Source organism: Halichoeres trimaculatus, unplaced genomic scaffold (genome assembly GCF_033239565.1).
Source record: "Halichoeres trimaculatus isolate MK-OKI-2021-1 unplaced genomic scaffold, fHalTri1.1 fHalTri1_scaffold_2, whole genome shotgun sequence".
Lineage (NCBI taxonomy): Eukaryota > Metazoa > Chordata > Actinopteri > Labriformes > Labridae > Halichoeres > Halichoeres trimaculatus.
In genome coordinates, this window is record NW_027437180.1 from 35,764,109 (window position 1) to 35,791,465 (window position 27,357).

General features: G+C 39.1%; 1 protein-coding gene across 1 annotated transcript in view; it reads left to right on the forward strand.

The window, feature by feature from the left end:
* The first annotated feature begins 327 nt into the window (after window positions 1–327).
* Window positions 328–27,357, forward strand: part of LOC141805060 (myosin-9-like) — a 36,356-nt gene continuing 9,326 nt past the window's right edge. The window contains exons 1-31 of the mRNA XM_074689748.1: window positions 328–578; window positions 6,810–7,000; window positions 7,095–7,235; window positions 7,334–7,490; window positions 7,623–7,650; window positions 7,813–7,906; window positions 9,339–9,359; window positions 12,182–12,274; window positions 12,418–12,481; window positions 12,860–12,958; window positions 13,057–13,200; window positions 14,883–14,978; window positions 15,070–15,146; window positions 15,316–15,510; window positions 18,380–18,553; window positions 18,658–18,831; window positions 18,953–19,067; window positions 20,506–20,696; window positions 20,776–20,897; window positions 21,010–21,079; window positions 21,188–21,348; window positions 23,100–23,208; window positions 23,313–23,444; window positions 23,556–23,762; window positions 23,856–23,993; window positions 24,687–24,810; window positions 25,913–26,084; window positions 26,164–26,376; window positions 26,465–26,609; window positions 26,687–26,893; window positions 26,999–27,103. Of these exons, the coding sequence (XP_074545849.1) occupies window positions 6,815–7,000; window positions 7,095–7,235; window positions 7,334–7,490; window positions 7,623–7,650; window positions 7,813–7,906; window positions 9,339–9,359; window positions 12,182–12,274; window positions 12,418–12,481; window positions 12,860–12,958; window positions 13,057–13,200; window positions 14,883–14,978; window positions 15,070–15,146; window positions 15,316–15,510; window positions 18,380–18,553; window positions 18,658–18,831; window positions 18,953–19,067; window positions 20,506–20,696; window positions 20,776–20,897; window positions 21,010–21,079; window positions 21,188–21,348; window positions 23,100–23,208; window positions 23,313–23,444; window positions 23,556–23,762; window positions 23,856–23,993; window positions 24,687–24,810; window positions 25,913–26,084; window positions 26,164–26,376; window positions 26,465–26,609; window positions 26,687–26,893; window positions 26,999–27,103 (3,954 nt within the window). The 5' untranslated portion in view covers window positions 328–578; window positions 6,810–6,814. The remainder of the gene's footprint in view (window positions 579–6,809; window positions 7,001–7,094; window positions 7,236–7,333; window positions 7,491–7,622; window positions 7,651–7,812; window positions 7,907–9,338; window positions 9,360–12,181; window positions 12,275–12,417; window positions 12,482–12,859; window positions 12,959–13,056; window positions 13,201–14,882; window positions 14,979–15,069; window positions 15,147–15,315; window positions 15,511–18,379; window positions 18,554–18,657; window positions 18,832–18,952; window positions 19,068–20,505; window positions 20,697–20,775; window positions 20,898–21,009; window positions 21,080–21,187; window positions 21,349–23,099; window positions 23,209–23,312; window positions 23,445–23,555; window positions 23,763–23,855; window positions 23,994–24,686; window positions 24,811–25,912; window positions 26,085–26,163; window positions 26,377–26,464; window positions 26,610–26,686; window positions 26,894–26,998; window positions 27,104–27,357) is intronic.

Here is a 27,357-nt window from a genome sequence, read left to right on the forward strand (position 1 = left end):
CTGTTTTATTTTTTTATGGGTTTAATTTTTTATTTACTTTTAATTTTTAGACTATTTTATATTGTACACTTCACGGCTTTACAAATGAATTTATTGTTATAATAATTTTTAATGCATATAGAACCATTTTAGCTTTTAGTTTACCCACAAGTTTGATTAATCTAGGACCTTAACTGTTAAAATGTGTATTTATTTGAACAGATGCTAGAAAATAAAGAGGTTTCTGCTTTTTAAGGCAGGGTAGCTCAGAATTCCGGGTTTTTACGCAGGCTCATTGAACGCAGCACGTTCCGCAGGCTGGAAAGTGGGCGGGGCGTCGAAGTTACCTGCGAAAAATAAAACAGGGCGGATTAAAAGGTGCCGAGCGTCCATCCTCCTCAGCCACGCCTGGACCCCATGAAGGAGCGGAGGGACGCTGCTCAACACCACAGAGAGACCGCAGGCTGCTTTTTTTTTTTTAATTTAACCTCCAAACTTCTTCTTCTTCAGCTTGAAGAGGCGACTCAGTGAAGGGCTCGGACACCAAACACGGACCTTACTCACCTACAGTGCCTGCTGCTGCTGCTGCTGAAAAACAGGTGAGTTTATGCTTTAATTTTGAAGGTAGGGAGAGAAAGTTTGTTGGGGTTTGGAGCAATAGGTGAAAGTTTTTGAGGTGGTCATCTTTTTTATTTTAAGAAATTGAACCGTTAAGTTTTGAAAAGATGAAAGAAAAGCCGCGCCCCGGGCCAGGTGTTCTCATCAGGTGGACACAGAGGAGCTCTTTAAACCCGCGCATGCTCACTCGAACTAGCTGCATTAACGCTTTAAGTTGTTTATTTAACCCTCAAATTAGCCTCCCGCTGAGTCAGAGCAGGGAGAGGAGCATGACAGAAAGCTCTCACTTCTCTTTATCCTGCAAGCAACACAAACAAGCTCCAGTGAAACCTGCAGCATCAACCACTTCAGCCAAAGCCGTGCAGCTTTAAAGGAAGAGTGCATGACATTTGAAGTGTTTCCAGTTTCTAAATGGTTTGGATCAGTCACTGAAATGTATGTTATTGTATGTCAGGTGGTTTGCATGAGATGATCCACTTTTCTGAACACGCCCTTCTGCTGCAGCTGCATGAATCTACCCTCAGGACACAGAATATTCATGCAGCAGTCACAGACAGAGGATCTGGTTTTTGGGAGACAGTTTAAGCTTTTTACATCGATAACTTGCAGATCAAAAAAGTAGTTTTCCTCTTATGCTCCAGAAATGAGGAAGCGCTGACACATCTGGAGTCATAATCGGTTGGAAAGGAGTTTAAGGAGCTATTAAATCTGGGAAAACTCCCATCAAAGTTGTTCAATTTGCTGAGCTCATATAAAGAGACAGGCCTGAGGTGACCAGACTTGTACTGTCTGTGTGTGTGAGTGTGTGTAAGTGTGTGTGTGTTAGATAAGAGCAGCAGTGGAAGCCCGGATAAAGGGTGGGATTGACATGCAGCCAAGAGCAGGAGATGCAGCTGAAAACATGCAAGAGAGGACAAATTTAACCAAACCGTGCAGAGCTGGTTGTGTTATCAAGATGCATAAGCTGAATAATTCTGCTTTAAAGTGAGTTTTAACTAATTAACTAACTAACTGATGAATTTACTCCGGCCTGAAGATGAATGCAGTTGCATCTCTTTGTCATTTTCACCACAAAGTGTCAACATATGCAGACTTTGTGCAACTTCCTGAGGAAGTTAGCCCATGGATAGCATCAGCACCAAGGCTGCATACATTGTGACTGTCACAAGCCTTTGTGCTGTTTTTTCTTAACACTCCATAAGAGTATAAACAACATGCTTACTTTAAATTAATCGTGACTTTAAACTTTCCCAGCTCAAGAGAAGCTGAAATTTCAACACAACATGATGAAACCAGAGGAGCTGTGTTCCTCTTCCTCCCCCACTTATCTTCAAGAGTCTGAGCACATAATGAACTTAAGAGGGACACAGATGACACCTTGTGCACTGATCCCTTTATCCCTCGCTCTGTAAACACACACACACTCTCACACAAACACACACTGGCTTTACGTCTCCAGACGGATGCATCGTGTGTCTTCACGCGATGATTGATGTCTGTCAGGAGTTTTGAAACTTTAATGCAGATTATGAAGGATGAGATTACTAACTTGGCTGTAAATTGTATTGCTTTAATTTTCTGGAGATCATTTTTTAAGGCTTTCTTTTCATCAACTACAAGAAGTTTTTTTTTTTTATCATATGTACTATAAAAATTTAAAGCCTCTATTTTTTTATATCTTAAAAAATCTGGCATGTAGCTCAAAAATTGCAGAAACTTATTATTTTATTATTTTACAAAAAAAAAAAAAAACTATTTAAAATGCAAAAATGTCCATCCAAACAAAAGTAAATTCATTTACACTCAGTACTTTCTTGAGGCTCTAAAGTGTAAATCACTGCATCAAAAGGGCATGGCATGGCAATCAGCCTTAAGGTGTTGACAGCAGCTGGTCTTTATTTTTGGGTCACCTTGACAAATATCCAAGTCCAGCTCAGGGAAGTTGGCCAGGGAATCAGAGCAGTAATATTATGGTGGTAGTTTTGGGTAGTAGTGTGCTGATCAGTCTAAACTATATTTATATGGATGCCAACGTTGGGATCAGTTGGGATTGATACTTAAGTTTCAGTTTCTCTTCTCTAGTACGAATTTAAACACACAAACACTGTAAATCTCGCTTTGAAATTTGGAAATGCATTGATTTTTATGACATTTCGTTTATGTGTGAGAAGAAGTGTTTTTGTACGACCCCATGTGTGACATGGCTCTCTGTAGTACCACAATCATTTTTGCGGCTCTTGGTCTCTGACTAGTTGGCCACCCCTGCAGTAGACCAACACCAGCAGATGGTATTGGACCCCTAAACACCGCAGACCGTAGAGGATTCTGCGCATCCTTGGTGTTTATCTTGACTCAGTGACAGTCTAATCAAGTTAAAACCCTTCTGGCCGCCCAGATTCAGGAGTGGTTTGATATCCTTTCTCTGTGTGTGGTGTGTCGGTCCATCCTTCCTGAAGTTGGACTGCTTTTGACAGACCGCTCTGTTGTATCGTTCCCCTCTTGGTCAACCTCTCATCGGTATGTTTTGGTACAGCGCTCTGCAAACAGCAGCGATCTGTGGCTCAGCCTCCTTGTTGAGGGTGTCGATGGTAATCTTCTGGACAACTGTCAAGTCAGGAGACTTCCTAAAGATTGAGGTTGCATGTGTCAAACTAGATCAAGAGAGTAGGGATGGGTACCTTTCACATTTGGAACAATAAGGTACCAATGCCAGGTACCTGGCAATCAGTAACGGTACTCAACGGTACCAATTTTCAGTACTTTTTGTGTTTATGTGGTAAAAAATACCAATTAATTTGATCATAAAATTGTATTTTTTCCAATTTAACATATTTGTTCTTCAATGTATAACATAATAATGCTGTATTCATTTCCAGCATGAAATATCGCCTACTCTTCCATTTCCGCACAGTCACAAGGATGCATTTAGGTACCTAAACATGGTACCTTGTGATTTTTTGTGAATCGGTACTCGGTACTTTTGACAGAATTCGGTTGGTACTGATAAAAGTACCTTATTCTGTACCCATCCCTACGAGAGAGTTCACAGCATTCAATACTGTTTGAATATCTTAGATTTCAAAAGACATCATTTTTACATTTCTATGAACTTAAGGATTAAAAAAATGTTTGAAGTGATACACATCTGATATAAGCATTGAACTTTCTCATAGTACTCTCAAGTATTTTAATGAATAAATCTGACGTTTTGGTCAAAAAATAGATGATAAATGACAATAATAAGGAAGTAAAGTCTGACCGTTAAACTGACAAACTGATCAACAGATTTAACTTCTAAAATCTTTGACCAATAGATTACAAAAAAAGACATTTTTGGTCTTGATAATTAGAATGAAAAAGCCCCTCATTCATTAAATTATTTTGTTTACTTCAAAGTTTTTATGATCCTGCTTTGAACAAACATGCTAACTTGTAGCATCATCTCAAGAGGAACGCTCTAGCTAACATCTATCTGCTTTCACCGTGGAGCTGGTAAAAGCAGAATCGAGGTGATGAACCGACAGATTTTAATCTCCTTCAGGGTATTTTCACCTTTTTTGTGGAGGTGGTGAATCTTTCTCCAGGGCGCGGTCGGGGAATAATGACATTTCTCTCTCTGTCTGGACTTGTTCCTGACATTCTTCTCTGCATCTCCATCCTCGACTTTACATAACTCCACCACCACCACCACCACCATCAGTCACTCTCACTGTCCTGAAGCAACACCTTCACATTTATGACCTTTACCGGAAGCTGCACAGAAAGACAGTGTTGATAATGAGGAGTGGGAGAGGAAGTGGGGAATTTGTGGAATTCTGGATAATGAGCTGGTGAGGAAGGAATGTGGGTCAGAGCGGGAATAAAGGACAGACAGGTAGAGATGGGAGCTGATCTGCAGAGTGACTCACGGCTCGTCTGAGCCTCAGGTCATGAATACACAAGCAAAGATTAACTTTAAACAGGTTTGACCAGATGGGATTTCTTCCTCTGTATGCAAAAGTAGCAAAACTTTTTGATTGTTAATGTTTGAACACACAGTTTCATTTTGAGGTCGTGCTGAAGGAAGACTCGTGCTGGTAATAACACACCTCTCCAACATGAAACAACAGCTGCTCAAGTGCTAATGTGTCCCGACTTGTGCAGCACCTCATGTTACCTCCTGATGCTGCAGAACGTCTCATCACTGAGAGGAGTGTTTGACTCAGAGTTCATGCCAGTGCATGCAAACACACACACACACACACACAAACACACACACAGGTGAACAACCATATGAAAACATTTGTCATGCATCAAAGTTAAAACTCAAACTGAACACAGACTGATTGTCGCGTGTTGAGTGATGGCTTATGTTAACAGTATGTTGTTCAGTGTTGCGTGTAACACCAGGTTATCTTTTTCTGTGGGTGGAGACAGGTTCCTCTTTCATGCAGCTAATTACAAAAACAAGAACCATGAAGAGCCACAAACTTTTCGAAGACAATGCAGAAATTCCCTCCACCAATGCCAATAAGGCCTCTTGAGTTAGTTTAACCACCCCAAAACTTCAATATTTTCTGTGAATCACCTTTTTTTTAAGAGGAAAATCATTTGAAAAGGGGATTACCTGTTTGTTTTTTTCTATGATTCATTGTTTAAGTTCCTATTCTTTTATTTTGAAGGCAGGGTTTGCCCTTCACAGACAGAAAATACACTATAAACAAACGCTGGTAGGTTTGTCCTTCCAGGTGTACACAGTGCAACAGGAAGCTCATATTACAACCAGGAATAGCGTCCGAGCTTATACTGTAGCGTCCCCAGCTAGGGCTATAGTTAGCTTATCAAAAATGATGTCATTTTAAAAATATCCATGGAGCCACATTGGCACCTTGCTGGCATTAATTAGTAAAGCACACCTTTTTATGGCGTCATGTGTTTGCATTATGCCTTTAATTGAGAAAAGACAGGGTTTAGGATGGAGCAGGAAACAAGGTAAGAGTAGAGAGTGACAAGTGAGGAAGAGGCCACAAGTCGGATTGAACCAGCATCATTATTTTCAGTATAAAATGTCTTTTTAGACTTAAAGGTCCCATATTCTGCTCCTTTTCTGCAGTTTAATATGGATCATTGATGTCTTCATGAAATGGTAGTAACATGTTTTGGTCCAAAAAGCCAATAAATCAAGCACAGCAGCATAGTTTCCAGGCTCTCATAGCCCCTCTGTTCAGAACGCTCTGATTTAGTGGGCGTGACCTTCATATGTAAATGAGCCACCGCTGATACCGCCTTGCTCTTCAGCGTCACTGGGGCGGCGCCACGAGCTCCGAGTGCACAATGTTTAGAAAACAGCGAAGCTCGTTTACCGTAGCATTACAGGCTAAAACAACAGGCTAACCGCAGCTAAAGTTAGCATCCTGAAGCTAACACAGAGACAGGGGGGACACTGAGGAAAAGCTCTTACATCTGCTCCACAGCACACAGCATTTAAAATACTCACATTTCCAGGGTCTCAGGTTTGTTGGAGGATGTTTGGTAATGTGTCTGGATTCAGGACCAGTCTATTCGCTAGCCCTCTGTTGGACTGTCCAAAGTTGGAAAAGCAGTCGGCCGTGAAGTGACTAACACACACATGCACAGTTTTACTGAGTGTAGCTGGCACATTTGCTTGATAAATGAACTCTAGAGACTTAGTCTTGTCTTCTTCCAAGATGGGAAGCTTGTGCATGGAGCTATGTGTCTGTTTACAGCCAAAAACAGAGCAGTGATGGCTCTTCGATTTTGGCATTCTCCTTCCTCCTACTGGGGAGAGGAGTGGGCAGGGAGGGGGTTTGGGGGTATCTGCTCCGGTGGACCAATCAGGTCAGACTTGCTCCTGATTGGTCAAAAAAGGGAATCGCTGACATCAGCAAATCCCCCAAATCTGAACAGTTTGTTTTAGGTCGTGATTTTACATTCACAAGCTCTACTACCTACAGGTTTTGTCATTAAATATCAGATTTTGTGGGCTGGGAGGAAAGCCAAAGACCCACAAATTTCACTAAAAGACTTAATAAAGGGATTTTTGCATAATATGGGACCTTTAACAACTTGAAACATGACATTTTTTGGACTTATAAATTGAATGTTGCTCATATCACTTGCAATAAGACAATTTTAACTTAAAATGAAACAAAAACACTTGATAAGATTTTGTTTGAAGTGTTGTTTTAATGCTCTCCCTCTTTGTCTTGAAGCTACCATGACGGACGCAGATAAGTTCCTGTATGGGGACCGCAGTGCGGGGAACAACCCTCTGGCCCAGGCCGACTGGGCCACCAAGAAGCTGGTGTGGGTCCCCTCAGAGAAGATGGGCTTTGAGTCCGGCTCAATCAAGGAGGAGCAGGGAGACGAGTGTGTGGTGGAGCTCTCGGACTCCGGAAAGAAGGTCAGAGCAAAGTCTTCCCTCATCTCTCTGCACTGTGGTGACCTTCGTTTTATTGATAAATCAGAGAATGAAACATGTTGTCTCTAAATCTCAGGTGAAAGTGAACAAGGACGACATTCAGAAGATGAATCCGCCCAAATTCAACAAGGTGGAGGACATGGCGGAGCTCACCTGCCTGAATGAGGCCTCGGTGCTGCACAACCTCAAGGAGAGATACTACTCTGGACTCATCTATGTCAGTTTGGGTTTTTTCCACCACCAGTACACGTTACTTTCACACGTCCTCTCAGGGAGGATAGCTTCTTGATAATTACTCTGTCCTGTCTCACTCAGACGTACTCTGGTCTCTTCTGCGTGGTGGTCAACCCGTACAAATACCTGCCCATCTACACTGAGGATATTGTGAACATGTACAAGGGCAAGAAGAGACATGAGATGCCTCCTCACATCTACGCCATCACAGACACGGCCTACAGGAGCATGATGCAGGGTACCGATGATGGATTAGTAATGATATTGTCATTATCAACATCAGTTTTTACGGCTGTAACTTGGGAATATGGGGAGATATTACATCTAATTTCCTTTTTCCTGATTTATATTTTTGTTTTTCTCCTCTCAGACCGTGAGGACCAGTCCATCCTTTGCACGTAAGTAACTTTCCTCCTTTTTTATTAACTAATCTGTGCATGCAAATGATTTTTCTCCACCTTGAAGAACTTTAAAAAAAAAAAAAAAAGTAATGTCCTGATTGTTATTGAATGAGTTCCTTATGAAACACTAAGACCAGTGTGTTGTGCTTTTTAAAACAGTGGTGAATCAGGAGCAGGAAAAACAGAAAACACCAAGAAAGTCATTCAGTATCTCGCCCACATCGCCTCATCCTTCAAATCAAAGAAAGATCAGGTCAGTAAATCTTTTTCTTTTCCCTTAAAGTGTCTCTGCTGTTTCTTCTTTTACTCCTGAAGGTTCGTCTGGACATTTGGAAGAGCCACGATGTACCCACATGCCTTTTGTACTTTTCCATATGTTTTTTGCTCTTTACGGTTGAGTTAATCTTTTTAGTGTTATCCTCCTGAGCCAGGAGAGTGTGTGGAGGCTGCTGCACATTCCTCTCTCAGGTCTGGACGTGCCTGCCTCACCTCTCCGCGGTCACTGAAAGTAGAGCAGAATGCAGATGTGATGAGTGTGTACTTGTACAGGGAAATGCTTGATACATTACTTCTTCTTACTTCGATCAGCTACCTCAGGTTTCCTCCCAGATTACGTAATTTTTTGTGCAAAAGGTGGCATCAAATATTAAGAATCAATGTTGCATTGATCATCAGAGGAGAAAGTTGTTGCAGCAACAGAAGATATAGCAAGTGTGTTTGCAATCAGATAAAGAGCATAATATTGATTTAAATAAGAGATTTCCCATATTAAAAATATCCCCTATGGGGGATTAATAAAAGAATATTCTATTCTATTCTATTCTATTCTATTCCATTCCAGACTTATAAAACGTGTTAGTAGGAGGAAATAGGTCAATTGTGGCATGAGGTACACTACAAAAAAAGTCTGATTTAACAGTTTTGAAGCAGTTGGAAAGTAATATGATACAATAATATGGACCAGTACTTGTAATATAATAGAACTGTATAATTCTGTATGAAATAATACGATTTAATGTAATATGATTTAATAAAATTTAATATAATATAAATTATAATATAATATAATATATTATATAAGTTCAATATAAATATAATGTAAATGTAATATAAATATAATATCAAAATAATATAATTAAACTGTATAATACTGCATAATATAATATAATATAATGTAACATAATTTAATGTGACATGATTTAATATAATATAAATATAATATAATATATAATATGAATTTAGTATAATTTAAATTTAATATTAGTATTAAATTAATGTAATGTAAAAATAAATTTAGTTTAATTTTATATAAATGTAATTCAATTTAAATATAATTTAATATAAATTTCAAAATAATATAATATTAAGATTAAAATAATATAATATTAATAAAATATACCAACAAAACAGTAAATAAGTTGTGGTACAGTTAAAATGTATATATTTGTTATGAATATTCTTAAATATGATAGAATATTATTTTACAATAAGCTGTTGCACAGTGTTTATGGTATAAGACATAAAAATAGTTATATACACGTCATTGTAACACTAGCAGCACTTATAATACAGTATAATTTAACACAGTTTACCAATGTTAAGAAAAGCTTTAAACAGTTAATAAAGATAATTGTAAGTTGCAGTGCATATAATGTGTTGAAGTCTCTCTTCTCTCATTCCTCCAGGGCAGTGCAGTGTTATCACATGTGAGTTCATCTTTTCAGCTCCATATGCATGGTGTTCACACGTTTCTTTGTCTGTTACCCTCTACTAACCAGATTTATGTTGAGGTCATGTCTCTGTGTGTCTTTTCAAGAACAAGGCAAAGGAAATATTTTATGTTGCTTTGGTTTTTAGGGTTAAACATGTTGAGGAATATGTGGCATAAAGTAAAAGCTAGCTCGCTCTATGCTAAATGCACAAGCTTCTATACCTTTGACGCTAACAGACGGATAAACTATGTTTTGCTTGTTTAAGAGCATAAAACAGTCCATCAATAACCCTTTTACATTTTTAACAGTTTGTGTACATCTTCCTTTAGACATCTAACTTGCTGCAGGGTTTAGCTTTACAATTAGCATACAGATATCAGAGTTGCAACTGTCTCCATATTAAAATAAATGAGTAGATACCTGTATCTTTCACTAAATATGCAAACTAAAATACTTGTAGATGAGAAAAAGAGTTAGTTAACTTACCTTGGTATAAAATCTGGAGGCATGGAGCAACCTTGTTTTTGCGGACTCAGCCAAACACGTTTAGCTCTACCTCCATAGATGATCACTGATGGATACGTTGTTTGATTAGTGACAGGGAAAAACACATGTGAGGATGCCCTGAATTGCTTCTTTCACACCATTGAAGTCCCTATATTTTTAGACAAGTGAGAAATCCTCACCATTTTTTAAGTTTTACTTAGTTAAGCTAAGTAGTGACCAATTTTAGCTTAAGTTTTGTAATGAGTTCATTGATATAAGTTAAGCTAACTAAAGACTGGCTTCAGCTTTACATTAAGCATGTCACCAAATGTTAAGCTAACTAGCCACCAGCTTTAGATACATAAGTAAAACTAACTAGGGACCAACTTTGGCTTTTAATTTAGCAAGCTGAGATGAGTTAGGCTAACTAGTCAGTGGCATTGGCCTTATATTAAACATGTTGTTATAAGTTCAGCTAACAAGCTACTGTCTTAAGCTTTATACATAGCATATTGTCATAAGTTCAGCTAACTATAGACCAACTTTGGCGTTAGAGTTAGAAAGCTGATATAAGTTGAGCTAATTAGCCACTTGCACTGACTTAATATTAAACATGTTGGTACAAGTTGAGCTAAGTTTAAGTTTCAAGTTTAGCTTTCCTGAATTTCCCCTCAGGGATAAATAAAGTATTTTCTATCCTATTCTATTTATACTTACCATATTGTCATTAGTTTAACTAACGAGTGACTGGCTTTATCTATATAATTAGCGTATTGACATGTAAATCTTACTAGCTACCGGGTTTGGCTTTTGATTAAGCATGTTGTCTAACTAGATGGGCTTCAGCTTTTGTTTAGCATATTTACATAAATTAAGCTAACAACCACCTTTGGTTTTATATGGAGTGAGCTAACGTAAGTTAAGTGAACTAGCAGCAGGCTTTTGCTTTATGTTTTGGATACTGATATAGAAAAAGCTAACTAGCTTCCTGCTTGACACATGTTAAGCTAGCAAGTGGCTGGTTCTATATTTATTTTGAGAATACTGACTTAACTTACGTTACCAGCAACTGGCTTTAGTTTTATGTTTACATAGTGATATAATTTTAGCTAACTAGTGATTGGCTTTAGCTTAGTGTTAACAGTGATATAATTTTAGCTAACTAGTGATTGGCTTTAGCTTTGTGTTAACAGTGATATAATTTTAGCTAACTAGCAATTGGCTTTAGCTATGTGTTAGCATAGTGATATAATTTTAGCTAGCTAGCAATTGGCTTTAGCTATGTGTTAACATAGTGATATAATTTTAGCTAACTAGCGATCGGCTTTAGCTTTGTGTTAACAGTGATATAATTTTAGCTAACTAGTGATTGGCTTTAAGTTTGTGTTAACACAGTAATATTATTTTTGCTAGCTAGCAATTGGCTTTAGCTTTGTGTTAACATAGTGATATAATTTTAGCTAACTAGTGATTGGCTTAAGTTTTGTGTTAACATAGTAATATTATTTTTGCTAGCTAGCAGTTGGCTTTAGCTATGTGTTAACATAGTAATATCATTTTTGCTAGCTAGCAATTGGCTTTAGCTTTGTGTTAACATAGTGATATAATTTTAGCTAGCTAGCGATTGGCTTTGGTATTGAATTTAGTAAACTAAAATTCTTATGGCTTGATATCACACTTTAAAAAAAAAAAAAAAAAAAAAAAGAGGATAAACAGATATTTAGAAAAGCCAACCTTAGGATTAGAAAACAAGCGTTTTGACAGAACAGTAGAAAACAGCAGGCCAGAACCCTGATCAGGAGAAATGCTTTAAATAAACTTTTCCTGATTCTTTCTTCAGAGGACTTTAAAATAAAAGTATGTCAGCCGCCATGTTCTGTAATCTTGTCAGTCCAGATCTTGTCATTGTTCGGGGTCACTGTGCACTCTGGATTTCCTTTAGGGAGGGTTTTGATAACCACTCTGTGTGCTTCTTGTGCCCTTCTGTTTGTTTCTGCATGTCTCACAGAGTGTTTGTGCCTGGGCGGGCGTGCTGTGCTGCAGGGATATGCATGTTGGGATGTGCAGAATATGGAGTTTGTTGTTCTGTGTGTGCGTGCGTGAGTGTGTGTGATTGATTTTGCAATGATAACATACCTTCAGGTCTTTTTTTTTAAAACACACAGCCTGAGTTCTGTTTCAGTAAGATGAACAAGTTCGCACACATTGCTCAGGTTTGTCCAGGTTAATAAAGGATCTCGATGTACTTGCCTGACTAATTTCAGGGTACGGGATATGATGGATGTTTTCAGAGTCTGTGGCGTGATCTTTAACTGTGTCTCGTCTGTCAGGGGGAACTGGAGAAACAGCTGCTGCAAGCTAACCCCATCCTGGAGGCCTTTGGCAACGCAAAGACTGTCAAGAACGATAACTCTTCAAGATTTGTAAGGATGACTTTGAAACTTGAAGACTTTGTTTCAGATATTGCAAACCTTTCTGCCAATCATAGTGAGATTTCAATTAACAAAAAGGTTTTTGAAGCAATGTAGATTAACTGATTGTAATTGACTTTCTTTTCCTTTTGTAGGGAAAATTCATTAGGATCAACTTTGACGTCAACGGATACATCGTTGGAGCAAACATTGAAACTTGCATCCTTTATCGCTGTCTTTATTCTGACGCTCACAGCTGGAACAACTAGTTAGGACGCCTCAGGTCCTTAAAGTGCAAAAGAAAACTGAAGAATGCTTTTCATGTTGTAATAATCAGCAGCCTGAGGGTTTTCTGTCAGCTTGTTTGTCATGATTTGACTCCGCAAGTTTGTACATGGATGTACACCATGTACACCATGATGTAACTGTGTCAAAACTGTTAGAGACAGAGAAAATATAGATAAGAGAGCCACTAGGGTTCAACTTTGAACCACTTTCAGCTGTTAATTCTGATATAGATGAAAAATAAGGGAAATGCTGTTCTGTTTTCTTGTATTTCTTTGTGTTTTTGTTTCTCCTTGACTGAAATGTTTCCAGATCTGCTGGAGAAGTCTCGAGCCATCCGACAAGCCAAAGATGAGAGAGCGTTCCACATCTTCTACTACATGCTGTCAGGAGCAGGAGACAAGCTGCGCTGTGAGACCTTTTATCATCGTAAATACACCCAAAATGTAAACAAACACAATCAACTGTTCGTCTAACAAGACCTCTCTTTTCTTTCTCTTTCTGTCCAGCTGAGTTGTGTCTGGAGGATTACAGCAAGTACCGTTTCCTGTCCAATGGACACGTGACAATCCCAGGCCAGCAAGACAAGGACATGTTCACAGAGACCATGGACGCCTTTCAGATCATGAGCATCCCTGAGGAGGAAAGAATCGGTACTCATCATATTATTTTTGAGCTTTTTTGCTTATTTAAGTTTTTTTTTCTTTTTGAAAGTCTCTGATTTTAGAGGATCTACATGGTCTCAACATGCAGGGGGCGTGATTCACTGTAACACTGACTTGCAGATGTGCACACAGCCACGGGAGTGTTCAGCTCTTATTAGACCTGAGTTAAGCCTTTGGGAAAGAAGGGATAAGCCTTCTCAAGGCAGTTTAATAACATTGCTACAGAAAGACATTCACAGGCACATCAATTGTGTGATAAAATTTATACGGATGTTTCCTTTAATCCATGGAAAATGAATGATAACAAACTAGCATGAATTCTTTTGGCAGCTGTTACAGGGACATGGTTGAAATCTGATTCCTCTCATGTTAATGACTGGATTGAAATGATTTTCGTCCCCCATAAATTTCAAGATGAAAGATTTGACAGACTCCGTTAAATGTTAAACCTGTAAGGTCTTAGTGTTAAGTTGCTAAAGAAATACAAAGTGCGCTGTGTCTACTGTATTCTTTTAGAAAGTCTCAATGAAGGAAGAATTATCAAAATTATAAAAAAAAATGCTGTAGCAGTTGTAGTGGAGTAGACTGCTTCGTCTAAAACAAGACAATTTTTAATTAAAATAAGACAAAAACACTTGATAAGAATCCAGATTTTTGCACAGTGGCTTGGTGGTTTGGGTCACGCTCCATGAGGTTCAGCCTTGTGCACGTGGTCCAAATTCAGCCTGTCGCCTCTTTCCTGCATATTACCCCCTATTCTTGCCCTGTTTCCGGCTCTATCCACCGTCCTCTCTACTATCCAGTAAGAGGCATAAAAGCCCAAAAAATACCTTTAAGAAAGGAAAAAGGTAAACGATACTAAATTTAATACCAAAAATGTGAAATAAAAGAAAAATCAGGCCGAGGACCCTAATTAATCCAAACATGTTCATATAGATTCAAAAAAACTCACAATACTTGATAACACTTTTCATATTATGAAAAGCTTAAACCCTTATATTTGAGAAGGTTAAACCTTAAATTATTTAAGAGTAAAGGGGGAGTTTAGTGGATTCAATTTCTGTTTCAGCAATGTAGCTTTTTATTATTGATGACAGGATAAAGAGAGATGGGGAAAGACCATAGACTGTATAAAACATGGACATAGTCTCGTCGATGTCACACGTCTGTTTCTGAGAGGGAAATTGAAGCAGATCGGCTATAGCGGCCATATTGTAAGTGGCAAGGGCTTTGCCTACAGCTTTAGGGCGCCTGTTGGTCACGTGACTTGAGCTGTGCCTCTTATTGAAGGACCTCGGGATCTTAATATCCTCTGAATAGCCAAGTTAGAAACAAATTCACCCCCCGTACAGTGGGTGCCGGTAGTAAAATTAGCGACTCAGACAGGAGATGATTCTGAACCAGGCTGTAAATAAGTTAATTTCTGCTTTGAAAACATCTTTTTTTGGTTTGGTGTGAATGTGACTTCCTGTACTTCTGGAGCCAGCCTCAAGCGGACTCTCCAGAAACAGCAGACTTTAGCACTTCAGCATTGTCTCATTTTCTAAGACCAGAGGTTTCCGCTTGGGGAAGAACATGCAGATTTCCCTTCATTGACTAATTTAATGTAAAGCCTCAAAAAAATCATGTATAATAAGTCAAACACTGACCTCTTTTTGTGTCGCCATCAGGTCTGATGAAGGTGGTGTCGGCTGTGCTGCAGTTGGGCAACATGTCTTTCAAGAAGGAGCGTCACTCTGATCAAGCCTCCATGCCGGACAACACTGGTGAGTACATTTACACACATCTCCATCTGTAACGTGTCATCAAAGTCTTCTCCTTTCATCTTCCAGTCTGACCCCTGTGTTTCACCCTCAGCTGCCCAGAAAGTGTGTCACCTGCTGAGCATCAATGTGACCGACTTCACACGAGCCATTCTGTCTCCTAGAATCAAGGTCTGTGATCCCTCCATGAAAGTTTAACTTTTTTAATTTAATTGACAGGATATCAGTCAGTATTTCAGGTGCTTTCAGATAGAATATAAAAATTTAGAATATAGAATATGCCACTGTTACAGCTAATTTCACGACAATTCACTTATCAGCTTGTGCATCTGTCTTGCAGGTTGGCAGAGACTACGTGCAGAAGGCCCAGACCCAGGAGCAGGCAGAGTTTGCAGTCGAGGCTCTGGCTAAAGCCTCCTTCGAGAGGATGTTTCGCTGGCTGGTGATGCGGATCAATAAAGCTTTGGACAAGACGAAGAGGCAGGGAGCCTCCTTCATTGGCATCCTCGATATTGCTGGATTTGAGATCTTTGAGGTGAGCAGTTTAGGACTAAACAGATGACACTTTGGCAGCGTCGCTCTGGTTCTCTTATCAAACAGAGCTCTCTGTTGGCTGCGATAAGCGCCTGTGTCTGCAAGGCAAGAGTCCAGATGATACTGCTGCCCAGAGAGATGTGGAAAAGCTGGATCAGATTAAAAAGCAGCTGCAGTTTGTAACCAGGGAGTGTAGAGGTCAGTGTGGATTTCCATGATGATGATAATGATGATGATGACAGCTGAAAAACTACTTTTGGACGGTGCATGGGCTACTGTTATAAAACTAAAGCTCTGAACATTCTGCAGAAACTCAACAACCCTTCCAGCTGACGTCTTTAAATGAATGTATTTATCATGATGCACTGCAAAAAACTGAAATCTTATCAAGTGTTTTTGTCTTATTTTAAGTAAAAATAGTCATATTATTCTTGACATGAGCCACATTCACCCAAACAGTCAAGAAAAACGTCTTATCTCAAGTTATTTAAAGACAAAAATTAGGTCTGAATTTCTTGTAACAAGAAAAAAAAATCTGCCAATGGAAGAAGAAAAATTTGCTATAATATTTTATTTCTATTTTTCCATTGGCAGATTTTTTTTTACTTGTAACAAGCAATTTAGACCTCATTTTTGTCTTTAAATAACTTGTAATAAGACGTTTTTTTTAAACAAGTCAGGAAGATGTGGCTCGTATTACGTCTAAAAAGACATTTTCTACTGAAAATGACAGAAAATCACCTGATAAGATTTCATTTTTTTGCAGTGTTTGAAAATCTACGGATCCCCTAAAGGGACATAGGCAGAAAAGAAGTACAAAAAAATATGTTTCTTATGAGCACAACTTAGTTTCTCATGCACATGCAAGATATATATTTCCATTTCCTCAGCCTGTGTCCCTTCAGGGGCTCCATAAATATGTAAGAGTTAAAAAAAAAAAAATGACACAAAACAAGATTGAAGTTATAAAAAGGAGCTTAAAAGAGTTCAGGATGCAGGATAAGAAATAATTGGGGCTTAAAATATTTTTGTAGTTCAAAAATAGTCTATATGTAAAAAACAATCCTGATAAAATCCAGATTCTGAGAGCCTAGATGGAAAAACTGAAATCTTATCAAGTGTTTTTCTTTTTCTCTTTTTAGTGGAAAATGTCTTTTCAAACTCAATATGAGCCACATTCACCTGACAAGTGCAGAAAAATGTCTTGTTTAAGTTGTTTAAAGACAAAAATGAGTTATAAACTGCTTGTAACAAGTAGAAAATCAGGGTATCTGCGAAGTCTTAAAAAGTCTTAAAATGTCTAAAATGCGATAATTTGAATTTAAGGCCTGAAAATGTCTAAAATTATCTTAAATCTCATTAAATGTCTTTTGTACGATTCTGAAAGGTCTTACAAATGTTTAATTCTAATTTTATATAGCACATTTTAAAAACAATAAAATTTACCTAAGTGCTGCACAGTTAAAAAAAAATCAATAAAACAAATAAAATGAATTAAAATAACACATAGACACAAAAAAGAGTCAAACATCCGACAAACAAAGCTAAGACCTAAGAAAAACAAATATTTTGCAAGGAATACTGTGCCTCCAATTTTCCGTCATGTTTTTGAAGTTTTCCCCGTATGGACAAGAAATGGGTCTTAAATTTGATTCATTTAGGTCTTGAACAAGAAGGTGGACTCCGGCACACTGTCTAACCTGCAAGAAAATCATTTATTTGCAACGTCTCGGTCTCAGACCTTCATCAGGCAAACAGTTTAATCAAAAGGGCAGGACGTCTTAAATAAGAGGTGGCGATTGCACCTGTGGCCAATCATCATCATGACATAACTTCTGCACCAGAAAAAATAAATACACAGGACAACAAACACACATTGACTACCTGACTAAGATAGTCATCATGGTGAAAGACTATTTCAAGCCTACAAATAAGGCTAAAACCAGGAATATCGATCACAAAATATGCCGTTTAGGGGGCATTAAAGTTCCATAAGACAAGAAACATGAGAAACAATACATTGGACTTTAAGTTGACACAGTCCATTGATGATTAGTCTTAAAAATGTCTTGAAAAGTCTTAAGTTTGGCCTTTTTAAAACTGCAGACACCCTGAAAATGGAAAAAAGAGAAAAGTTACTTGTATTAAGACATTTTCGAGTGAATGTTTCTTGTTCCATCGGCAGATTTTTATTTTACTTGTTACAAGAAATTCAGACCTAATTTTTGTCTTTAAATAACATGAAACAAGACATCTGGACTGATGAGTTGAATGTGGCTCATATCAAGTAAAATAAGACATTTTTTAGTTAAAATAAGGCAAAAGCCTTTTTTTTTTGCAGCCTGGTGCTTTAGGTCGGGCAAAGCTCCGCGCCACCTCCCTCGTGCAGGTCGATTCGAGGATTCGAATCCAGCCTGAAACCTCTTTCCTGGTTGTCACCCCCTACTCTTGCCCTGTTTCCTGCTCTGCTATCCAAATAAAGGCATAAAAGCCCCAAAAATAACTTAAAAAAAAACATTCTGATCCTGATCCTGCCATAAAAACATACTGACACATTTTCCCCATATCGCCCCCTAACATTTTTGTTGGTCAGAAGCAGAGTTTGTTGATGTTTATGCAGCATGTAACACTGCAGAAAACTGACCTCTTATCATCTGGTATCAAAAAAAAGATGAGGGACAGGTGAGGTTTGATTTGATAAGTCTGTAATGATGGGGCAAGGATGTTTGACCACACTTAGCGACTGAGTTTTACAGAAATCTCTAAAAGAAAAAGTTAACTAATAGAGAATTCACGTGTTAATTTTTAAGTTGTAGGATGAAATTATTATTTTGCATTCCTGGTTAATGGTTTTGAATTCTCTCTTTCAGCTGAACTCATTCGAGCAGCTCTGCATCAACTACACCAACGAGAAGCTGCAGCAGCTCTTCAATCACACCATGTTCATCCTGGAGCAGGAGGAGTACCAGAGGGAGGGCATCGAGTGGAGCTTCATCGACTTTGGCCTCGACCTGCAGCCCTGCATCGACCTCATCGAAAAACCCGTAAGCCTCTGACACAACTTCTGAGAGATGATTCAGGATTCCTTCGACCTTCCTTTGACCTGTGGTCGTGTGCGATGTTTGTTGTCTCTCATTGATCATCACAGGCCGGTCCTCCAGGTATCCTGGCTCTGCTGGATGAAGAGTGCTGGTTCCCCAAAGCCACAGACAAAACGTTTGTGGAGAAGGTGGTGCAGGAGCAGGGATCAAACACCAAGTTCCAGAAACCGAAGAAACTCAAGGCTGACGTTGATTTCTCCATCTTCCACTACGCTGGAAAGGTCACTGGACTTTCACTCTGTTAAAACAAAGTGTAGATAATGCTCCTGGTGAAAGGGGTTAGAAGTTAACGTGCTTATGTTTCAATGCTTCGTCATAAGCAAACCTCTCCTTGTGATGCAGGTGGACTACAACGCCCTCGAGTGGCTGATGAAAAACATGGATCCTCTCAACGAGTGTGTGGCCACGCTGCTCAATCAGTCTGGAGACAAATTCATCTGTGACCTGTGGAGGGACAGTAAGTTCTGTCACTGGATTAACCTCAAATTTGAGAAGAAGAGAACATGGCACTGTCTTTTTATGTGCCAAAAAACAGTTTGAAGGTAGCAGAATAATTTGTTTGATGTTGGCAGAGAAGATTCAGCAAATATTTCATGGTCAGTTCTGCTGCTTATCCTACAGATACATGTTTCTTACAAAACTGACACCGTTAAAAAGAGAGATATAAGGAGATTTTTCAGCAGTATCACCAAGAGGCATTTTTACACCAAAGAAACAACCAAAAAAGACAAACATTCTTACTCTTTGCGCCAAGTTTGACTCTTAAACAAAGGTCTGCAACCTTTACTTTCAAAGTAGCCATTTTGCCTGAGCTCACCAGGATAAAAATCATTTAATAGCCATAAAATCTACTTTAAATTTGCAAGGAAGACTATTGATTGTATAAAATTCAAAACAAGAAAAAATCTAGTGAATAATTATCTAAATGAGAAATTTTCTTGAATCAATAAAACTGCTCATGTGATTTTTTTTTTTCAATTTAAAGATTAAAAAAAAAAAAAAATTCCAATTTTTTAAAAAAAATAAAAAAATTGAAACAATTTTCAAAATATTTTAAAAAAGACTTTAAATAAAAATAGTGTAGAAAAAAATTAAATAATTGTCAAATATTAAAAAAAGCCACATTTCTAAAAAAAATGAAATTTTAAATATCTTTTGAATAAAAATAAAATTAATCTCCCAACATTAAAAAAATGAAACAATTGTCATAAATTAAAAAATTACATTTCTTAAAAAAAATGAAATTTTAAATATCTTTGAAATAAAACAATTAAAATAAAAAACTCCTAACCTTAAAAAAAAACAAAATTAAAAAATAAAGAATTAAAAAAAAAAAAATTAAAATTGAAAATTAAATTCGATAAAGTAGTAAAAATATTACATTTTTTTAAATGGCATCTGAATTTGATAATATAATATCGCTTAATTAACATTTTTTGTCGTCTGCCAATGTCTTGCCACACATCAATTATGTCAATTAAGTGGTTATGTTGGCAATCAAATAAATCCATCTGCACAGAATTAAAATCTATTTTTTGTATCAGATTTGTCTTTTTGTAGATTTAGTTTTCTTACCGGGGCTGTAAAACTTGAGGTTAGCCACAAGAGCATGGTAACTTTGTGAGCTGTTGATGTTGTGGGAGGTGAAGTAGAGTGGTGGCAGGCTTTATTGACAGATGTGATGCATATTTACTTCAACAATATGTTAAATAATGATTTTAATTAGTGTCAAAAATATTTTTAAAGCTAAAATGAGCCACTGCAAAAGAATCAAAGAGCTGCAAGTTGAAGACTCTTGGTCTAAAAGATGAAATGTCTTTGCTAGGATTTATATTTAAACTCATTGTTATCACACCGACCTGAAACCTGATGATCTTCTTGCTGTCTCCTCTCAGTGGACCGTATCGTCGGCCTGGATAAAGTGGCAGGAATGTCAGACTCCTTGCACGGTGCATTCAAAACCCGTAAAGGCATGTTCCGCACTGTGGGTCAACTGTACAAGGAGCAGCTGGGTAACCTCATGACCACGCTGAGGAACACCAACCCCAACTTCGTCCGCTGCATCATCCCAAACCACGAGAAAAAGGTGAGAGATCAGTGCAAGTTTATGACTGAATGTAAAGCAGAAAAAACATGTTTTTAAAAGTTTCATGTGTCTTTGTCAGGCGGGTAAACTGGAGCCTCACCTGGTTCTGGATCAGCTGAGGTGTAATGGAGTCCTGGAGGGAATCCGTATCTGCAGACAGGGCTTCCCGAACCGCATCGTCTTCCAGGAGTTCAGACAGAGGTGATAAAAAACGCTGATGTATCTGCAAACTTTGATCTTTGGAGGTGGAAAAGTAAATAAATTTAAATTATGTTTCTTCCTTTGGAGTGATTTAATGTTTGTGTCTGTTCAGGTATGAAATCCTAACTCCAAACGCCATCCCTAAAGGCTTCATGGATGGAAAGCAAGCCTGTGTGCTCATGGTGAGGATCAGAAATCAGGGATAAGTCATCAAGCTTCAAACAAACAGGAAATAAGATCCTTCTTTTGTTTTCTTCTATTAAAGTCTGAATCTTTCCTCCTCATGTCAGATCAAAGCTCTGGAGCTGGACCCCAACCTGTACCGCATCGGCCAGAGCAAAGTCTTCTTCAGAGCTGGAGTCCTGGCTCACCTGGAGGAGGAGCGCGACATGAAGATCACCGACGTCATCATCAGCTTCCAGGCCTGGTGCAGAGGATACGTGGCCCGCAAGTACGAACGATTTTTCTCAACCGACAGTGAAGGACGTAAATGTGCTGCCTCCTAAAGTCTGTGCCATCTGAGTTGAGCTGAAATGAAAAAATGTAGTAGTTGTGGGATTTATTCAGTCACAAGACAGACATTTTAAACAAACCAAAATTTTTAAATGAAACCAAAGTTCTTGTATCAGGTAGCGACTGAAAAGGCTGAAGCAGAAGCAGGATGCTAATCTGGGCCTAGCTTATGTATTTCATAAACTTAATGAAATTAAGCTAACAAAAAAGGTATAACATTTGGATATAACATCTTCACGTGATCAACACTTATAACTGTCAAAAATAACAGACCATTTTTCAAAAATGCAATATGAATGACTGTTTTTTTAAGTTTATATTTGCATAATTTCACAGTTAAAGGTGCTGTAGGCAGGATTTAGCTAGTCAGTGCTAATTTTTTTGTTTTCTTTAGATTAAATGTTTGAGTATCCATTGATAACCCTTTATGAGTGTAGTATAATTGCACTACCGCTAGGTCGCAGCATTTCCATCTGTCTCTGTTATGAGCTGACAAGGATTCTCGACCACTCCAGGTATCTTTGACCAATCAGAAGAGCCCCTCAGGCTCTATCCTGATTGGCCGAGGGGCGGCACTTCGTCCTTCATAGCGATTGGTTGTAAAGGTCTCGTTCTCGTGAATTGGCATGAGGAAGTCCCGGCTCACATATTTACCTGCCTTGTCGGACTTCCAACCCCCCAAACACCCAAGAGTTAAACGAGGACAGCACGAAGAAGAAGAAGAACAAAAGCGAAAAGAAGAACCATGAACTTGCGTGTAAACTTCTTGTGGGAGGGGCTAAACTTGCGTAAGGGCCTGATGTCAGAGAACACAGGACGGGAGGGGCTGTGCTGGTTTTCAAATCGCCATCTTACCTGGGTAATCCTGCCTACGGCACCTTTAAACCTCAGCATCAGAAGCACTTCTTCATTTTAGACCTTTTTGAGCTTTCTAAACAGGAAACTTGCAAACGGCTCTTGAATCACAGTGAGTCTCTGATTAAATTTTGGAGCTGATCTGAATCACCATCTGGATCCGGGATTTTTTTTTTAAGGATTCTTTATCATTGTGAGATATGGCCGTTTTCACCATATGTGTATATAACTCCATGATAAATGGTCGGATTGCTTTGTAAAACAATACAAGACAAGGTCACCATAATTTCTGACAGATGTTAAAGTACAATCCAGATCCTGGCAAAATTCTGGATACTAAGATCCAGAATATGAAATATGATCTGGGTCATCATAATTTTCAACACTGTCAGGCAACAAATTATCCTACAAACCTGCAACTAACACCAAATTGTAGCAGACAGTCTGCTGAAAGGGAGTATAACATTAAAGTCGGACTAAAGTGTTGGTGACTATCACAATATGCTTGGAGGAGGTCTGCGCTCTCTGACTGCTTTTCTAGTTTTGAAATAAAATATGTCAGGAAATTTCATTATGTGTGAATTTAAAAATAAAAGATCAGTGTGTATATATTAATCTGTCTTATTGATAATGCGTACAGCTCCTTTTTCGTAAAACAACAGTTGAATTTATACTTGTTTTATATGTAGGTCCCCACAATTCTAAACAGTAAGACATGCAAGGAACGCTAAGTGGATAATAGATTGTTTTTATTGCCTTATAATTTAAAAATATCTAGATTTTGACATAATTTCCACTGACTTTGTGATTTTACCTAATCTTTTCCTCTTTCAGAGCCTTTGCTAAGAGACAGCAGCAGCTGACCGCCATGAAGGTGATCCAGAGGAACTGCGCTGCGTACCTGAAACTGAAGAACTGGCAGTGGTGGAGACTCTTCACTAAGGTAAAGGGGGTCATAGAGGAGTGTATTAAGTGTTTTGAGCTTTTTGAGTTTATTAACTACCTTTTGTTTCAAGCACAGTTTGATTTCTAAACTCTCTCTTTCAGGTGAAGCCTCTGCTGCAGGTGACCCGGCAAGAGGAGGAGATGGTGGCCAAAGAGGAGGAGCTGCTGAAGGTGAAGGAGAAGCAGATGCGAGCTGAGGAGCAGATTAAAGAGTTTGAGGCCAAACAGCAACAGGTGAGAGTCTCCACGACGTATAAACTGAACACAAGTGCTTCTTCTCAGAGAAAGAAATCAGGAAGTTTATTTTTTATCGCTGACGGTCTCTCTGTGACTTTCCTTCATCAGCTGAACTCGGAGAAGTTAGCTCTTCAGGAGCAGCTGCAGGCCGAGACCGAGCTGTGTGCGGAGGCCGAGGAGATGAGAGCCCGTCTGGCCACCAGGAAGCAGGAGCTGGAGGAGATCCTCCATGATCTGGAGTCTCGTCTGGAGGAGGAGGAGGAGAGGGTGACTCAGATGCAAACGGACAGGAAAAAGATGCAGCAGAACATCACGGTCGGTGTAGCTATAGATCTCAAAGCGAGATGTGGAAAGGAAAAAAAAAACACAGTGCACTGACTTTTGAAACTCTTTCTGCTGCTCGTGCAGGAACTGGAGCAGCAGCTGGATGAAGAGGAAGGAGCTCGACAGAAGCTGCAGATGGAGAAGGTGACCACGGACGCCAAGCTGAAGAAGCTGGAGGAGGATGTGATGGTGCTGGACGACCAGAACAGCAAACTCTCTAAGGTCAGCCACAGTGGTTTTATTTTCAGAGCATCTAGAACGATCTTTCAAGACCCAGATTATGTTGTTTTCTATGACTATGTAAACACCAAAACTACCTAAGAAGAGTGGACTCTCTTCTTTTGAAAAATAGACTAAGCATACTTTTTTTTGATCACATTCGTCTCAGGCACTCCATCCTTTGATCCTCTCCATGATCTCTGTCATCTTTTCTCACGATGGCGCCGCTCTTTCTCTCTAAACTACCTCGACACATCCTCAGTTGGAGCGTGAACTGCCTGAACTTTTCTGACTTCCAGCGTCTCGCTATGTCTCTGTCATCTCACATCTTCTCCTCATATCCATGCTGAGCTCTCATCCAAAGAGCGCACCGCTCTCACCCACAGTAGTTTACAAGCAGGATTTTGATTAACAAGCTCCACCAGACCCCACCTCCTCCTTCTGAAAAACTTAATTTACTTCTTCAGACGCAGGAAACGGTTACAATCAAATTGACGACTATAGACGTCAATGGCAGTGAACACTGACATTTACAATTTTGTAGTGTCCAATAATTAATATTCTTTATTTGGGGAACTTAAGCAGATATGAGATTAAAATGCGATTAATTCGTTTAATTAATTGAAAATAATGTAATTAGTTGGATTAATTTTTTTAGTCATCAACGTTAATTAAACCTCACATTTTCATCTGCAGGAGAAGAAGCAGCTGGAGGAGAGGATCTCAGAGTTCACCACCAACCTGACTGAGGAAGAGGAGAAGTCCAAAAGTCTGCAGAAACTGAAGAACAAACATGAAGCGATGATCACTGACTTGGAGGGCAAGTATTTATGGTTATTTCTTAAATCCATGTGGATTCTGCATATCTAATATCCACCCCCAGGCTCAACTTCTTACTCACATCTGCCAAACAATCCACAAATCTCAGTGACATGTTGATATTCAATCTGAAGTGATGAGATGTGCACTGGAAAAAAATGAAATCTTATCAAGTGTTTTTGTCTTGTTTTCAGTAGAAAATGTCTTTTTAGACTCAATATGAGCCACATTCACAGGGCCAGTCAAGACAATGTCTTATTACAAGTTATTTGAGACAAAAACGAGGTCTGAATTGCTTGCAACAAGTTAAAAAAAATCTGCCAATGGGACAAGAGAAAAGTTACTTGTCTTAAGACATTTTTCTAGTTTTAAGCAAATTTTTGAGCTAATTTTTCTTGTTCCATTGGCAGATTTTTTTTTACTTGTTACAAGCAATTTAGACCTCATTTTGCCTCCAAATTACTTGAAACATGACATTTTCTGGACTGACCAGGTGAATGTGCCTCAAATTAAGTAGAACAAGACAATTTTTGGTTAAAATTAGACACAACACTTGGTAAGATTCAGTTTTTTGCAGTGCGTCAATTTGGTGAAGAAGATGCATTATCCAGAGGTTACATTCAGGATTTATTAAAAGCATTTCTGCTCACCTACAGAAACACTCGAGCTTAAAAATTCTCAGTGGGGAAAAAAAAAGTTTATAAGGGTGTATTCACCTCTGGATCGTTTGGACATATGTGAACACAGCAATCACGCACAGATGTGGGACAAAACATCTAAGTGAATAAAAGCGAATAAAAACATGAATAAATGAATGAAGATAGGGAAACTCCCCCCCCTTCCAGGTATGATTTCTGACCAATGAGAGAAAAAAAATCAATCGCACGTGGCTTTTGTTTACAACTTTGGACCCCAAGAGACTTTTGTCTTGCAAACACAAACGAACCAAGTGACAACCGCTACAATTGTATCATTTTTGTCCCCCAAAGCAAACGAGCCACAGGTGATAATAAACCCTGAAATTCAATTTTTGAGCTGTAGCCAGAATCTTCTTGTGAGAAATGAGTCGAATAAAGTCTGGATCTGTCTCTGTTCACTCACAGAGCGTCTGAGAAAAGAGGAGAAACAGCGTCAGGAGTTGGAGAAGAACCGCCGTAAACTTGAGGGAGACTCCACTGAGCTCAATGACCAGATCGCAGACCTGCAGGCCCAGATCGCTGAGCTCAGAGCCCAGCTGGCCAAAAAGGAGGAGGAACTGCTCGCCGCACTGGCCAGGTTCAGTAAAATTCACATATTGAGTTGATAAATTACTCCTCCTCAAGCTTCATAGATAATGAGACGTCTCATCCTCCAGGATTGAGGAGGAGGCTGCAGCCAAGAACTCAGCCCAGAAGAGGATCAGGGAGCTGGAGGCTCAGATCAGCGAGCTGCAGGAGGATCTGGAGATGGAGAAGCAGGTGCGCACAAAGGCTGAGCGACAGCGCAGGGACCTGGGAGAGGAGCTGGAGGCGCTGAAGACTGAGCTGGAGGACACTTTGGACTCCACTGCAGCACAGCAGGAGCTCAGGTTACAGACGAGTGTTTGAAATGCTCAAAGACAGAGATATGTTTGTTTCTTTCCTAACATCTCATCCTTGTCTACTTTGTTACTCCAGGTCCAAGCGAGAGACCGAAGTCGCCCAGCTGAAAAAGACTCTGGAGGACGAGGCCAAGTTGCACGAGCAGCAGATGGCCGACATGAGACAGAAACACAACCAGGCCTTCGAGGAGCTGAACGAGCAGCTGGAGCAGGCGAAAAGGGTAATTAAACAGTGTCGTAAGAAGATAAAGATGCTGAATTGACGCCTGTAACGTGTGTCATGTGACCCGTCCTGCAGAACAAGGCGTCAGTGGAGAAAGCCAAGCAGGCGCTGGAGAGCGAGTGGAACGAGCTTCAGATCGAGATGCAGACGCTGACTCAGGGCAAAGGAGACTCCGAGCACCGCCGCAAGAAGGCCGAATCCCAGGTCCAAGAGCTCCAGATCAAATTTGGAGAGAGTGAACGGCAGAGGCAGGAGGCGACGGACAAGCTGGCCAAGTTACAGGTAAAGTAGAAGGTGATGAAATAATGCTGTGTCTATGAGAAGAGTGGGAAACAGCGGTGAATTAAATCCTCTCTGTGATGAATTTTCTGTGTGTCTGGTTTCTAGACCGAGCTGGAGAATGTGAACAGTCTTCTGAGTGAAGCAGACGGAAAAAACATCAAAACAAGCAAAGACCTTTCTTCAACAGAGTCTCAGCTGCAGGACACACAGGTACGTCTGATCACTCACATGACCGTTTTTGTTTGTATGATTGCCTTCCAAAGCCACAAACTATTTACAACTCCTCATTTCATCCATTAATGCAAAAAAAAGAACAAAATTAGGGATTGAATTTAATATAGAGTCATGCAAACAGAAAAAGTTAAATCTGTTGCCACAAGACCCTGAAGACCATAAGTAGTCCGATTTTTCCTGACCAGTTAAATTTAGTTTCTCATTGCTATTTTTGTGAATTTTTTGTCCGT